Source organism: Triturus cristatus, chromosome 10 (genome assembly GCF_964204655.1).
Source record: "Triturus cristatus chromosome 10, aTriCri1.1, whole genome shotgun sequence".
Taxonomy (NCBI): Eukaryota; Metazoa; Chordata; class Amphibia; order Caudata; family Salamandridae; genus Triturus; species Triturus cristatus.
The window spans coordinates 1,242,353,876-1,242,370,424 of NC_140593.1; the positions used below are offsets into that span (position 1 = coordinate 1,242,353,876).

Below are 16,549 nucleotides of genomic sequence, written 5' to 3' on the forward strand. Positions count from 1 at the left end.
AGGACATAGAAATCTATCCAGCCTGACATGTAGGTCTGGGGGTGGGGAATAATCTCTACAGTCAAAGTGTTGAGTTTGCCAGCTGTCAACAAGGAGCCAGTGCATAACCCATTGCAACGGATATTTTTGCAGCATGGACCATAGGGGAGTTTGGGAGGGAGGTTAGACCAATCTAATGTAGGGTCACAAACACAATTAAGTCACCTCCTAATATTTAGGGCCCAGTGTGGCAGCTGGGCTGAGAGGGAGGCAAGGAATACAGATTGTCCAGTGTTAGGTGTTACACATTCCAAAAGTATCACTGTGCCAGCCAGGAACCCCTCTGGTAGGACACTTCGGCCCTCAGGATCAATTTACACTGTAATAAGTCAAAAGGAAACTGCCGGGTGGATCCAGATAAGTGTTCCACTAACACATCCTGAGTACTCGGTTTGTCAATCTTTGCCAGTACCCTCGATCTGGCACACCCCAGGCTGTTTATGTATTGCACCACCAAGATGTTGTCCATCTTCAGCAGAATCAAACAAAATGTCTTCTTCGGAGAGTGTCTGAACTGCGTCGGAACCTGCGAGCTACTTCAGACAATTTATGATGAGATTCAGTTCAGCTTACGACCACCAGTAGAAACATTGCTGCAGCGTGCGTTCCAGCCCCATTGGCTGGAATCTGACTCTATGACAACCTCTGGCAGGGAGCTGAAAATGGCCTGGCTATTCCATGCCTCCAGGTGACCCAGCCACCATGCGCTTGCCTCGCCCGACAGCGGAACCTGATGCGTGTATGTCAATCCGTTTCTCAGATGCTGAAACTTGAGTCTCTGCAAGGCCTCTGCAGTCTGCATTGAAGAAGCCAATAGTCCCACTATCCTCGCAATCAACCTCAACAATACAGTCTGTCTGCACAATGCTGACATCAATTCCTTCCTTATGTCCCTCATCTTATGATTGGGAAGTAAGAGCTGTGTCTTCACAGAATCTATCAGAAATCCCAGAAACACTATGGATCTGGTCAGAAGGAGGGATTTCTTCTTGTTTATCAAGAAGCCCAGATCATGCATGAGATGAATCATCATTTGAGATTTTGTGCCATTATCAGAACGCCTTCTAAATATATATTCAAACGCACTCCCTTCTCTCGCAAGTGTTCCACCGCAGACTTCATAACCTAGGCAAAACACCAAGGTGCTGCGGAAAGACCGAGAGTCAGGACCAAATACTTATACCACTGGTCTTTCCATGGAAAATGCTTGTGTGGTGTGAAGATGGCGATGGTGAGATAGGCATCCTTGAGGTACAGACGGGCCATCCAATAACCTTCTTGCAGAATGTCTTTCAAAGTATCTGGTGATTAGCCAGCGGTTGAAGTCTGTCATATTCAAGACTAACCTCTGGCCCCCTCTTTCTTTCGCACTAAAATGATGGTCCTATAACTCGCACTGAGAATAATGGCCCGTTTCTGAAGCAGCTGTTCTATCTCCGAGTCTATAAAGTCTGCCTCTAGTAGGGAAAGAGATAGTTGAGCCCAGATTCTCTTGATGCGGCATATGATAGAAATCAAACATGAAACTATGAACAGGTCTCCAGTATCCAAGCCCCCTGTGCCATTCATCTCCAATTGTGGAGAAACAACCCCGCTGTGCCCCCCAGAATAACATCAATGAATTGAGCCTTACCTGAGCTTGAAGGCGTCTGGAAGCTGCTACTGCAACTGCCTCTGTCGTATCTGCCTCTCCGATAACGTGCTCTGGATGGGAAAAAAGTGCCCCCTCTTGTGTTTTCATGCCAGCCTCCTCGTATACAAACGGAGTATCCTGTCTGGGTGTTTTGGAATTGCTGACGGCCTGGTGAGAGGTCCCAGCCTCGCATGGCCTTTCCAAAAAGACTGGTTTGGAAAACGTTTTAAGAGAGGACTGTGACTGGTCTAAGGTTGTAAACATATTTACAAACTTTCCAGTATTCTTGAAAAACATATCTCCAAACAAAGGGACCTGCCCTCGCTGAGGCTAGATACACTAATTACAGATCAATCCTCATGAGAAGAGATTTGAAGCCTGCTCTATGACCGCCTCAATTGAAGTGACAGCGAGAGAACTTCTGTCTGGTGGCGTAGAACATTCCTCCTCTGGTAGTATCCTGCCATTCTCCTCTGCCGCTGCCGTCTTGTGGGGAGCATTGGCAGTAATAGTGGCCTGGCGACTGGCCGAAAAAAGCCCGCTTGTAAGACTCTCTTGATGTTAGATTGGGATTTGTCAAGGGATGTAAAAGTACTCACATATTTGAACATATCATTGACAAACCTGTCCCCAATAGGAGGGCTTCGGCTAAGGGGCCCGCTTCCGCTGAGGTGCGTTCTGTCAGATTGGAGTCCATTCTCATGAGCAGGGATTTGCGCCTTTCAGTGGAGACAGCGCAAAGAAACAAATGGCTCATTGTGTCCAGCACATCAGAATGTCAGGATCCACCGGGGAACCCGTGTCTTTGGCCACTAAGGCCATCTCTAGTATTTTTGCCAGGGGTCCAGCCATATCCAATAATTTATCTTGGCAACTGTGCCATGCACAGTCGATACCTTTTTTTTGGCAAATTTTTTCAAGAATGCCAACATGTTAGGATCAATATCCGGGGTCTTAGTTACCCTTTCAGAAATGTCGGGGCGGGGACATTTAGCCCCCAAGCCATTGCACACTTCCTTAACAAAGGTTTTCATGCAGGTAGTCTGCAACCTCCGGGGCGGGAGCCAAATCAGAGGATCGAGGATGTACGATGCCTTGGGGGTTAAGGTCAAATGGGTTCCTGACCTGTAAGGTGGAAAAAGAGGGTCTGGCTACAGACGATTTTTTGGACTTCTTTTTTGAGTGGAGAAGTATGGTCCAAAGAATCGGTCAAACACAAAGAGATGATGGACGGAAAGCTGGAACTTTTCGGACACTCACCCCCAGTTACAGATCTGGGTTAAATCCATCATCGTTCTTTAGCTCACTTCACCACCTCAGTTCAGACCAGCTATATGCAAATCAGTCTTGTCCCTGTTCCTTATGGGAACAGTTGAGCCCGAACTGCCAAGCAATGTCTTCCCTGGACCGGAAACAAGCATCCTGGGACCGATTTCGGGGTAACACCCCCCCATCAGCCTGGCTAGCATGAATTCAGTGGCAAAGTGAGCAACGGACCCACGTCTGGGCATACCCTGCCAACTTATGGTGAACAAGGCAAATACAGAGAGATGATGGACGGGGTGCTGAAACTTTTCAGACACTCACCCCCAGTCACAGATCTGGGTTGAACCTGTTTCTGTGTCGGTATCTGTGCCCACTTTGTACTCTTGTTTGAAACTGAATGGGGCAGAAGGGACAGAATATCTGTGGTCCCCTAAAGGAGACTGAGTTAGACTAGATAAAGCCTGTGCGTGATGCCATGCGGACTTGGCTTTCGCTTTTGAAGCAGTGTCAGCAGAACCTGGTAAAGATCCAGAACTCTCCGGATTGGGAGCCCATAGCGCTTGACGAAATTTTTGAACTGTGCCGTAATTAGTTTTAAAGCAGCTGCCAGAGCCTAATTGACTGTATTAGGTACGGCCGTCTCTATGGCTTTGTTAAATGACTGTTGGACAGAGGCATCAAGGGCATCCAACAACTTGTCCTCCAGATAGGGCCCTTGCTGTTCCTCATATTAGCCATGTTCATCCTCCTCAAAGGTGGCCCAGTCCTCCATTCTTAGAGGTTGAAAGTAATCACCACCGAAAATGCCAAGTCTATTCCAGGGGAATTAGTAAGGGGGGATTCAGCCTTCAGTGCACTAAGGAACGAGTCCTGATAAAATGACTCCGCTACAAAGCTGCAGCGCAATTATTGCAGCCCTTATCTATAGGGCCTCAAAGAGCCAAAAGTATAGGAGCTTGAACTCAGCTGTCAGGCCAACTCGAGTTTTTACAGCCTGAGACAGGCGTCACCACCACTCTGCAAGAGTTAAGATAAGCAGAGTGGCAACCAGCATTATAGGAACACCGATCGAGGAGGGAAGAAATGAAAGAAGACGCTGCATAACCCAAACATAACCCAATTGGGCAATGTGCGTCTGGCTCTGTGCACAGGGAATCGCTGGCCCGGTGAGGGAAGGCTCCGCGTTAGTGAAACAATAATGCAGCGAGCCACCGGGTACAGACAGGTGAGCGTGCACCCAAGGGAAAAGAGAACCGCACTGGGGGAATGCCAAATAGAGAAACCGATCGTTAGCCTACGGCGCGTACGGCGAGCGCAACGATCCGAAGACAACGTAATCCAAGCATGCAATATAGAATTCCACAATAAAGCATTCACAATAATGTTTTTGCAATCAACACAATAACAAGGGAGACAAGCATTGGCAAAGCCAACAGGTCTCGCTGTAAGGACCTGTTGACTTTGTCAATGGGTTTTAGCCATGTTGGACAGCACCCATGATGCTGTGCAGCATGGCTAAAGAAGGTTAAAAAAAACATCTTTTATGCGGACGGCCACATTATTTTGCAATAACGAACACCACACGGGGACGTAAACAACACAGGAGGGGCAGAGAAGCACACAGTGAGACAGAGTAACACAAAGACAGTAGCACAGAAGCACACTGCGCAACAGAGCAACACGGAGACGGGCAGAGATGCGCATAAGAGAAACACTGGAAAAAACTTGCACTCTCGCAAAGTGCCTAATGAAAAATGTAAATGCAGCACCAAAAAATAACCAGGATATTGTGCTGCATAACTAAATACTTGTAAGGTCTCAAAAGCGAGACCTATTGGCTATGCCAATGCTTGTTTGTTTTGTACACACATTTGTATTACTTTGTACTGACACAAACTGAACTCAGCACATCTTACCTTGGCACATTGTGCTATCAGTGGACAGCACCACTCCTTACAGGCAATAAGAGAGCTGAACTAGTAGTTGTTTCAAGTGTTTAATTCTATTGATTTTTTAGGTCTCGCCTTGCTATCGCGTACGCGATCGCGAAGCGAGACTATTGTAAGGGGCTCCCAAAAGTGCTCCGAAAAGCGGATTGCATGGCGAGCACGCGCACAATCACGCGCATCGTGCCGCCATGCAATCCGTTTGGCGTCGCACTTGAAAGGGTCCGCTCCCCCGTCTGGAATGCGCTCCCCCGCCCCCGCCAAGCGTGCGCGCCACGCTCCGCCGGGCTTGTCCTACTTGGCTGCACACGACTGGAATTCCATGCCCTCTGCTTTCAACCCTGTCTCTGACTTTCCGTAAACAGCCCAGAACTTGGCTCTTCTCGCTGCCGGTTTAACGAGGCTCTATGTTGATTTCCTCTTTAGGCTTCCGAGGGTAGAACAACCATGTTGGGTAACAATTAAACTAAAAAACATAATTTTGTTCACCATCGCATTCAGCTCAAATACTCCTCATTCCTAGTCGGCTGCTGTTGTTTTCCACTCTCTGCATTCCACCCAAGCGCCATCCTCCTCATCCTGCAGTGACGCCCTCTTTTCCCAATGTTTGTACAAGAGAGCTCTCTGCAGTGGCCGGGCCTGCACATAGCCCCGTGCACTGACAGGACTGCACGTTAACAGCAGTGTGTGTGCGCGCGGTTTTACACACGCACTAAGGAAAGGTTGTCACATTAACAGATGTATGCCCTGCATAAAGAGCTTACGTCCATCCCTGCACAGAGGCATCTTCGACACAGGATGCCCTGTGAGTGGGTGCCGTGTGCACTTCAAGCCCTGTGCAATGGCAGCCTTACAAATAAAGATGTCCTCTGAGAACGCTCCGTTGGCAGTCCTACACACAGAGAAAGAACCCTGTGCGTCGGCAGCCCTAGGGAGGGCAGCTCTTGCGCAGTCAGCCCTCCTAGTACACGTGCGCTTTGACAGGCACGTGCACAGGTAAACTGGGCACCAACCACCAATCTGATTCGCTGCGCATACAGTCCTAGTGAGCAGCCGTGCCTTTTTTTTTTTAAGGCAGATTTATATAGTGCTAACTCGACCCAAAGGTATTGGAGTGCTTTACATGAGCACCGGTTGCGTTACACATTCAGGCACGGGGAGATTAAGTGATTTTCCCAGAATCACAGGATGTGGACACGACCCCGAAGCTCGAACCCTAGTTTCCAGCATCAAAGTCGGCAATCTAGCCGAAGGACCACACCCTCTTCTGTAGCCATGCAGAACTTCATTATGCAGCAGAGAAGCCACATGCTGTCCACCAAGTCCTGAATCCGCTCTGTTCTGTAGGTGTGAACACTGCCAGTTGGGTCTACTGCCAACCCTGAACACTGGCAACCACAAAGTAGCCCATTTCTCAGCCCGGTATGCAGTGCTCTGCCGCCTACCTGACACTCCTCACTTTTGCATACTACCAGGCTTTTTTTTTTTTTGCATATTTATTTAGCGCGAACTCGACCCGAAGGTATTGGAGCGCTTTACATAGCACCGTATTTACATTACACATTCAGGCACGGGGAGATTAAGTGATTTGCCCAGAATCACAGGATATGGACGCGACCTCGAGGCTCGAACCCTGGTTTCCTGCACCAGAGGCGGCCAGCCCTGTGCTCTGCATGTTATCTATATATGGTACCAGTCCCACAGAGTGTCAGACCAGAATTCAGCCATGTGCCTGCTTCCGATGTGCACTGCCAGCCCTGTGTTTCCCCTCACCATGCACTGCCACCTTGCGCTCTGCCAGCTCAACGTTCAGACTCTAGAGTGGCTGTATCAGGCACGTGCAGAACTGCACTAAACATGATATTGTCAAAGTGAATAGTATAGAAGTGTCAAGAGAAACGACACATCGGGTGCTGCAGCACAATGACGAGCTACGCGATTCAAACAACTATGGTCATGCAAATAAGGCATTTATGCACTGTCTGTGTGCTTGTAAAAAGAGGCAGCGCCAAAGGTAATCTGTGGAAGTCTTTAATGAGCATCAAAGAGCGGCCAGTAGCCCTGGCAGGGATCAGCAACTGCCACCGTTCCAAAGGAAACATTCGAATACCACTTTTCTAATTCATAAACGTTCTAACATTCTATTCCCCTGGCATTAAGAACCCAGCACCTTGGATGGGAGGGCACAAGAAGCGGCAGCCGGAAGGTGCTGGAGCAGCTGGCAGATCAGTGAATGGTCTGGTCAGAGGAGTGGCTTCCCTCCCCTGCCCTGGACCCGGGCTGCCGATCCTTTCCTTGCCTCTCAGGAGCCAGGCAGGGTCAGATTGGGATCACAATTTGGCCCGGGCACTGTCAAAACAAGCATTTGCAATGCAATAGGTCTCACATTTACGCAGGTTTAAGCTATTGGCATTGTAAATGACAATGCCTTTTATTTATGTTTTGAAAACCAAAACATAAATAAAGGGCATTCTCATTTACAATGCCAATAGCTCAAACTGCATAAATGCGAGACCTATTGCATTGCAAATACTTGTTTCTTAAGGAGCATGAGGCTGTGTGTTAAAGTGCCAAATAATCGATAAAATAGAGAGCAAAAGCAAGGAAAGTACACACACATGGATTACTTTCAGCCCCACGTTAAGCGCACTGTACACGACAACTTGAAACATACAAGGCAACCAACTTTGTGATATAAGTGGCAGTGAGCTCTGCTCCTTGGAAATGTGGTTGATCTGTTTACGTGAGATGCTCTTGTCGTTGAAAGCATCAACCGTAGTTGATCAGGGAATCGACCTTGCTTTCAAGAAGTTGGAATGAGGGATCTCTGAAGACAGGCTACCAAGATAGGGCAGATTTCGCTAATTCAGTGACAGGAAGCAATTCTGAACCAGCATTATGAGGCCTCCTGGCATATGCTCCACATAGACAGACATAATGCATACATGCAGAAATATATATGCCTTATCCATGAGTATGCCCTAAAAGAAAACTCAATGGCGGCTCCCTTGCATCAGAGCTCGATCTGCATCTAGGTACATGGAGAGATTTTCCAATGAGGTAGTGCCTCTGATAGGTCAGCTCGAATCAGTCAGCTTCAGTGGCTGACTGACAGAGGAGGCACCGTCTCCAGACACGCCAGCCTTTCAAAGGCTCAGACAATCACACAACCTCCAGCTTCAACTCGGCAATGGGAACAGGGATGCCTGTGGACAACATTTCCTCAATGAAACAAAAACCTCGGGGCCGACTGTGCTGGCCTGTAGGAGCCCAGTATCAGCACAGCAACCTCCCCACAGGCATGGCCTCGCTTGAAAACCAAAAGAACAATAGCTCTGCCAAAGAAACATAGGGAGCATCCATCCACTGATTCAGCCAGGATTCAGGCGGTACCTTCGATGGGTGGAGGCTCCAGTGTGCACATGATCACCAATTCCACCACAACATCCCGCGTCAGGAAAGCCTAACTAGTCCAAGGGTGCTGCTTCCATATGGTGTGCCATGTCTCCACTGTCAGTGTGAAATAAACAGCCACACAGGAAAGTGCCAGCATCCTAGCTGCTGGTACCAACACCGTGGAAGAAGCCACTAGCTGGTATGCTGCATAGAAGTACAGACAGAGTGTCAACAGGTTGAGAAGGAACTCCTGCCAACCTCAGACGTCCCTGGGCCCCGGCCGCATCCATAACAATGACTGAGCTCGGCCTGAGGGCAGATTGTTAGGTACATTTCGATGCAAAAGTGTGGTTGTGGTGCGTTGATGTAATGGCTGCACCCTAGGTTGGAAGGCCTGACATACTACACAGATGCCTGGTCGGGAAAGGTCGGGCCCATGCAGCCCTGATCTACAAATGGCCTTCTTTTGGCCTGCCATCCTGTGCTTTCTAAAATCTTGTGGGCGTGCGGGTGGAACAGCGATGGTCATCGCGCTTTCCAGAGAATGTGGCGTCATCCTTTGCCCTGGGGATGGGCGTGCTCGTGCAGCACTGACCTCGGCCTCATAGTATACACAAGTGCCCGGCGCTCTGGAACCCAGCACAGCACGGCGCTCTGAGTGTGGCGCAGCTGAGGGCGAACACGTTGTTCATCTTTGCCTGAAGTACCTGGGTATGGCAGCTCCACACACATCTGTTGTTTGCTCCTGGGCATGGCACACCCAGGTGCATTTTGTCTTTGCTACTGGGGTAACACATCCAGACATGTCGCCCACTCCTGCTGTCACGTCCAGAGACATGTGCCATTGCTGATCACCCCACACACGTTTTCCACTACACATAACAAACTCAGACACTATTCATCCCGCAGATGGGGCGCTCAAATATTTTTTTGAACTGTGCATTGAGAACCCAGACACAACTGTTTGTGGTGAGAATCAGCTCATGGACTTTTGCTCCTGTTGTCAACACCCAGACACAATTGGCTGTGGAGTGGGCAGGCCCACATAGATTTTAAGGACGTGTTAACACACTAACATATGTTTGCTTCTGGTTGTGATACCCGACCACTCTGCTCTCGTCATGTAGGTTTTTGAATGGCATGCCCACACAGCAGAGCCCTTTGTGATGGGGCTCAAGCACGCCTTGACACAGGGGTGCCACACACCCATGCGCGTATGCCCTGGGCTATGTAGCATCAATGTCCCCAAGTACCTCAGTCCACACCTTTTAGTCCCGTTTCATAGCAGTGTATACAGCATTGCCCAGAGGATCACTCAGCCATACTCATTCCTCAAGCTGATGCCCCTATACACCAGGCACAGGCCCATACACGTCTGATCACAAATACATGATCATGGCCATGGCACACAGACACATTTGCAAATGAGGACGGCACGCCGAGACACTAAACAATAAATACTGTGCCCCCTGGAGGATCACGCCCCCTTTGGTGAGATACCGTGCGCAGGTACCTTTACCCCTCGGGAGCAGGGTCACACAGCTTGCCGCACCAGCCGCATCCACAGCGCTCAGGTGGGACTGGGTCCCGCACTCACCTGCTCTAGACCTTGGAAGCAGATCCGGCACTGAGGGGTCCTCATGCCGCTGTCCAGGCTAATGCTGAGCGACACCGCGTCCAAGGGGGGTGCCACCTTCTACTTCAGGCCCAGGCTGCGGGCCACGGGGGTCGGCCGCCCCGGGCCCATAGTACTCTTCATCATCGTCCCCCCGGGAGGCGCAAGGTGGCCAGCCGCAGCCACCCACCCCCAAACCCCGCATGGCACTGCTTCTGCTGGGGGCCGTGGGGGTCGGCCACCCTGGGCCCATAGTACTCTTCGTCATCATCCCCCCGGGAGGCGCAAGGTGGCCAGCCGCAGCCACCCACCCCCAAACCCCGCATGGCACTGCTTCTGCTGCTGGGCTCCGGGTCGGACCCTGAGCGCATCAACACCAGGACCTTCAGTTCGTTGAAAAACATCCGGTTCCGGTACTTGAACATCATTTACCAGCCCTGCCCCCTCCCCAGCCCAAGTAGTCAAAACGGACCCAAGAAGAAACTCGAAAAAAATAGCTTTGGTGTTTACTCCTGCCTTTCGGCTTTTCTTGCTTCCGTGTGAAATGGATCCAAAAATAAAGAAGCCCGCGAGTGGTGTGCGCGCACCACTCCGAGCCATGTGGTTTCAATTATCGTGGCCGTGTCTGGGCACGATAATTGAAACCACATGGCCTATTGGTGTCTATTACGCACACCAAGCGCGTAATAGACACCAATAGGCTGTGGGCGGAGCAATGCGCCCGCCTTAGGACAATTGCGTGCAGTCTTTTATAACAAGACGCACGCAAAGGCCAATGGGGTAGCACAAAAGGAAAAGCACACGCACGAGCAATGCAACGCTAGGCGCGAGACCTAAAAAAATCACAGGGCACTTAACTCGGCTGCGAACAGCAAAGAAAGAGGCTTGCGATATGTGAATGGTCTTACTTATATGGACAGAGGGACTGTGATTGGTGGATATACAACATGGCATCATGGCAAATTTAGTTGATTATATGTTTGAACGTTGTTCATTGGCTGCTAGAAAATTGCCTGTAACAAAAGAGAAGCAATAATCTGAAGCCTCCGGTCCTGTAATAGAATTTCTTTAAAGAAGAAAGAGAAGGCTACGGGTTACTTAGAGGTTATTGTTGTGGACTCGTTGTCAGGCTTGGATTTATGGAAATGTGCCTAAAAGTGGGCACACTGGTGCAGGGTCGCCCTCTTTTCCACGGGTCCAAAGACCAACAAAATAGAGATCAGCACTGTAGTTGGAATAAATAACAAGTTTATTAATCACTCATGAGTGGGACCACGTCCACACAACACTCTAAAGTGCTGCAGGAGGTAGTACACTGAATTCACAAACCATCGTCCCTTTTATACTGGTTTTCTGCAATGTAAGCATGTGAACATAAATGGAAAGAACAGTTTTAGAAACAGCTATCAGCAAACAAGGGCAGATGAATAACCACTTGGTCAGCAAACTGGGAGGGGGAGCAGAAATGCTTATGGCAGCAATAAATGGTCGACAGTTAACATCTGAGACCAAGTGCGCTGGCAGCTACAAACCCCCAGCATGTACATTGCTTTAGCTGAGTCAGGAAGTCAACTAAAATAGATAACACAAGCAGAGTGAAAAATACGAGCAACAGAGGACGGAAGAATTACAAAGGAAACTAAATGGACACCACAGCCAAAATGGCTGTCGCTTATGCTAAGTAAAATATTACACATTTCCACAGATTGGGATCAAAAATCGGCCCGGGCACACCAAAAAAAGTGCCCCACATTTGCAGATTGCCTTTCAGCAACACGCTGCTTCAGCGAAGTTTTATGAAAAGAAAGGGGTTGGGGGGCATGTTTTATTGACATTACTTAGATTTTAAAAAATGCAGAGATTAGTTCACACTGCTGAGCCACATGCGAATGCAAGTGAGGCCACTTCTGCTCAGGCCCCCTGCGCCCCCACTCAATCTGCATACATTAATGGGAAGGCCCAGCGAGAGAAAGGGAGGGATACCTCTGCCCATCTGCCTTTAGAAAGGCCACTCGGGCACCCACTGGGCCGCTGGTAGCACCCTAACAGCACAGACAGCCCCAGGCTGCCCAAAAAGCAGCCCAAAGCTAGAACTCGGCTACCGGCCCTCCGGCCATTTCCAGAGTGCCCACATTACCAATCCGACCCCTAACTACTAAGCCCGAGGACTCCACAAAGAAAGCAGCCGATTTCGCTATTTTCTTTGATGAAAAGGTCAAAGCACTGGTGGATCAAGTCGCCCACCCCACCCCCTTTGAGGAGCGGAAATCCTTAGTCACCTGGCAATACTTTGACGTCATCTTGGAAGATGACCTCCTCAAATGCATCCTTGAAACCAAACCATCCAACCACTCTTCTGACCCCATCCCTAGCATCATCGCCATCGATTTCTACACCCATACTCTATCTTACTGGACCGGGCTAGTTAATCTCTTCCTCAGTCAAGGCTCCCTCCCTGTTGCCCTTAAATCAGGACAGGTTACCCCTCTTCTAAAGAAAAAAACCTCCGCTGAGGCAACCGACCTCAACAACTTCTGCCCTATCCCCAACCTCCCTTTTCTTTCGAAAATCACCGAAAAATGTGTTGCGAAACAACTTTACCTACATATTATGGACAATCACCTCCTCGATGTTTTCCAATCTGGCTTCATCCAAAATTGCAGCACTGAAACAGCCCTGCTGCAAGTGATTGATGATGCGTAGCATATACTCAACTCCGGGGAATCGTGTCTTTTGATTCTTCTAGACCTCTCTGCAGCCTTTGACATTGTTAATCATAGCACCCTCCTCAACACTCTTCAACAGAGAATGGGATTGGATGGCACAGTGCTTAAATGGTTTGCCTCTTTCCTCTCGGACAGATCCCAAATGATTAAGATAGCGAACAGTCTTTCATCTCCATTGGCTGTAGGTCAAGGTGTCCCTCAAGGTTCTATCCTGGCACCCACTCTGTTTAATCTCTACCTGGAACCATTAGGGAACCTCCTAAGCAAATCTGGGATCCATTACCATCTTTATGCGGATGACACTCAAATCTACCTCAAGGTGTCTTCCGCACACGATCTCTCTTTACTTGACTCTACTCTCAACTTCATCCACAACTGGATGTTAGCTCACCAACTCATTCTAAATCCCACCAAAACTGAATTCCTCCTCCTTTCGACCTCTCTCTCACCTCCTCCTGTTCAATCGTGGATGGATCAGCTGAACCTGCTCAACAACAAACCCATCATTGTCGACAGCGCTAAATCGCTAGGTGTCATTCTTGACAAAAGACTCAACTTAATCTCCCACATCAACTCTATTGCCGAGAACGCACGGTACCAGTTGCGCCTTCTATGGGGGATCCGTCGGTTCTTCCCGGAGAAAGTCTTAAAAACCTTGGTACAATCGCTGGTTCTATCAAGACTGGATTATTGCAATTCTCTTCTGACGGGCCTACCCAAATCCCACCTCTCCTCTCTTAAATCCATCCTCCATTCAGCAGCTCGCTTCATTTCAGGGTCTAAACGAAGCGACCACATCACTCCTAGCCTGTCCTCTCTGCGATGGCTTCCGATCGAGGCAAAATCTATTTACAAAACTGCCTGCATCACACACAAAGCCTTGCACACGTTCTCCCCTCGTTACCTGGCAAATAAATTGAAATTGTCCGGAGGCTCTCGACCCTCTAGTAATGCGGAAAAGCTTCTGCTTGAGCCCCCCGTCTTCAAAAGGGAAAGATCAATGGCGCAATCCTTCACAGGCAATGGGGTGAGAATATGGAACTCACTTCCCCCATTGCTCCATGCCACCACCTCTATCCGGATCTTCAAAGCTGAACTCAAAACTCTTCTCTTCCAAAGACACTTACAGAACTAATACTTTCATACTCCGGCCCCTCTTGGAAGTTCGCTCTTCATTGTAAATTTTTATTTTTTCCCGTGCATTCCTCACCCCTGCGTGCTGTGTTGGATTTTGTGTTTGTGTACCCTTCATTCTCAGGCCCCTCTTGGAAGTTCGCTCTTCGTTGTAAATTTGTATTTTTTCCTGTGCATTCCTCACCCCTGCGTGCTGTGTTGGATTTTGTGTTTGTGTACCCTTCATTCTCAGGCCCCTCTTGGAAGTTCGCTCTTCGTTGTAAATATGTATTTTTTCCTGTACATTCCTCACCCCTGCATGCTGTGCTGGATTTTGTGTTTGTGTACGTGTACCCTTCATTCTCAGGCCCCTCTTGGAAGTTCGCTCTTCGTTGTAAATATGTATTTTTTCCTGTACATTCCTCACCCCTGCATGCTGTGCTGGATTTTGTGTTTGTGTACCCTTCATTTTTAGTCTGTGTAATGTTATCCTCTGTACCACTTTTCTCTTGTAACGTAACTAGCTCTATTGTACAGCGCTCTGACACCTTTGGGTAATGTCCGCGCTTTATAAAAATGCACTAATTAAAAAAAAGAAAAAAGAAATTCTGTTGGAATTTAATCCCCATGAGATTCTTGGGAAATGAGTAAACTACCACTTGAGAAAAGGCCTTGGTAACTTCTGCAGAGACGGACTTGTATAATCCTCCCCTCCTGTCCTTCATAGAATTAAAACTCTCCTTTTCGATAGCTGGGAATGCTTCATGTATGTGGTGTCAAACACCCTCAGATCCAAGATGGCGTCTTCTTCCTGAAGGCACGCTTCATAGTCTTTCTTCCATCCTAGTCGGTGACGTCCACACCGCGCCTGCTCTGACCCGGCGCTTGTTTACCTGCGCCGAGTCCAAAAAATATTACAATAGATTTGGGGCGGGGAGAAGTTTACCCCCTCCGCCTCCTCATTGGAGGCTGCCGGTTCGTGACTTCGCTCTCATTGGCCCAGAGTTGTCGTAGTCCCTCCTACCTCCCTGTGCGAGGGGACTTGGAGACGTCATACAACCAATCAGCTATCGCCGCCAGCCCGCGCAAGGAGAGCAGTGTTTATTGAACATATTCGGAGGCTCTCGCTCCAGAGCCGCTGAGGTCAGGCTCCGAAGAGGCGCGTACCGTTAGTGGCCGTGCACAGGAAGCTCACGGGGAGGGTGCCCGTCTGTAGAACCCCGCGCGCGTGCGCAGTGAGCCCCCCCCCTGGCTGCGGCAGTTGCGTAGGAGGGGCTGTCGCGCATGCGCAGTTGGAGACTTACCAGCAGGGAGACTAGTGACGCGCTAACGTCTGTCAGGTTCAGAGGTCCACGCGCTCCGCGCTTGCGTAGTGAGGAGGCAAGACCCGCGTTGAGGCCGTTGAGACTGAGGGGCGGGCCGCCTCGCGGGGAGCCCAGTGACGCGCTCCCGTCTGACAGGTCCAGGGGCCCTCGCGCTCCGCACCTGCGCAGTGCCCTCTGTTTTGAGCGCGCGAGGCGGGAGGCCGCAGGTGACAGTTTAGGCGCGCGCCGGTGGCTCGCGAGGCCCGTGACGCACGCAGCGCTCCCCCCCCCCCCCGCCATGAGCGCCCCCCAGCGGGCCGAGGCCGACGAGGCCCCCGCCGCCAAGCAGCGGCGCCTGGAGGCCCCCGAGGCGCCCAGCCTGAAGGAGACGGAGGCGGCGCAGGCCCTGGCCGACATGACCTGCTGGGCCGGGGACGCGTCGGAGGAGTGCTCCATCGTGTCGGTGCAGAGCCGGCCGCACAAGGCCGAGCACTACCTGGAGGCGCTGGAGGCCGTGCAGCAGGAGCTGGAGAGCGTCAACGAGCAGGCCAACCGCGCCTTCCTGCAGCTGCGCAGCAAGTACGGGGGGCTGCGCCGGCCGCACCTGGACAAGAGGAACGGCATCATCCGCAACATCCCGGGCTTCTGGGTCACGGCCGTATCCTGCCTTGGAGGGGGAGGGGGGCACGGACCTCGGAGGAGGAGGGGGGAGGGGGACACACAAGAGAAACGGCAACGACCACCCCAGCACCAGGCAGGGGGGGGGGGGAGGAGAAAATACCGCACCTGCCATGGGGGGGGGGGGGGGAGAGAATACCATCCCAGCACCGGGGGTGGGGGGGAGAATACCATCCCAGCACCAACCATCCGGGGGGGGAATACCACCCCAGCACCAGCCATAGGGGGGGGGAGGAAGGATAGCACCCCAGCACCAGCCATACCCGAAGGGAGGTTTGTTGCCATTTCATTGGAAATGTGTTGTCAGCAAAGGACGGTGCACTACTACATCATGCTTTTTAAATCTATTAAAAGTGCGAGTTTTTAAACATGGGTGGACAAACAATCCTGCCTCTTCCCTGATGACAACGCTAGTAGTGAGGTAAGAGGCAAGTCTTATTATATATACATGGAGCAAACGTTTTAGTCTAGTAAATCGAAAAAAGGTTTTTTTTGTACAGCAGTTATGTTGAGCTCGTATATTTGAAGGTGCTCTCATATGTGATAATGAAAAAGGCGACTCCTTGTTTGAACTAATGGACTTTTAATATTGTCACCCTTCAATGCTAGTTCTTAAGGAGCCCATGTGTAATGCATAAAAGATCATCAGGGAAGTGAGAACTTGGATGGCACTGGGATGCTGCAAATACTGGCTATGAGCACTGCTGTAAGTGAGCAAAATAAACAAAGAGCAAGGCTATAGTTTGAAACTTTGAGGCTGTGAGAACAGACCTGATGAGGTCAACACTTGTATTTAAATCACTTACGATCTAGAGCAGTGCTTCCCAACCGTT

At 50.1% G+C, this 16,549-nt stretch overlaps 1 protein-coding gene across 1 annotated transcript in view; it reads left to right on the forward strand.

The window, feature by feature from the left end:
- Window positions 1-14,772: 14,772 nt before the first annotated feature.
- The window catches only part of LOC146797186 (uncharacterized), a 285,008-nt gene continuing 283,231 nt past the window's right edge, over window positions 14,773-16,549 (forward strand). Inside the window, exon 1 of the mRNA XM_085629897.1 lies at window positions 14,773-15,696. Within this exon, the coding sequence (XP_085486023.1) occupies window positions 15,019-15,696 (678 nt within the window). The 5' untranslated portion in view covers window positions 14,773-15,018. The remainder of the gene's footprint in view (window positions 15,697-16,549) is intronic.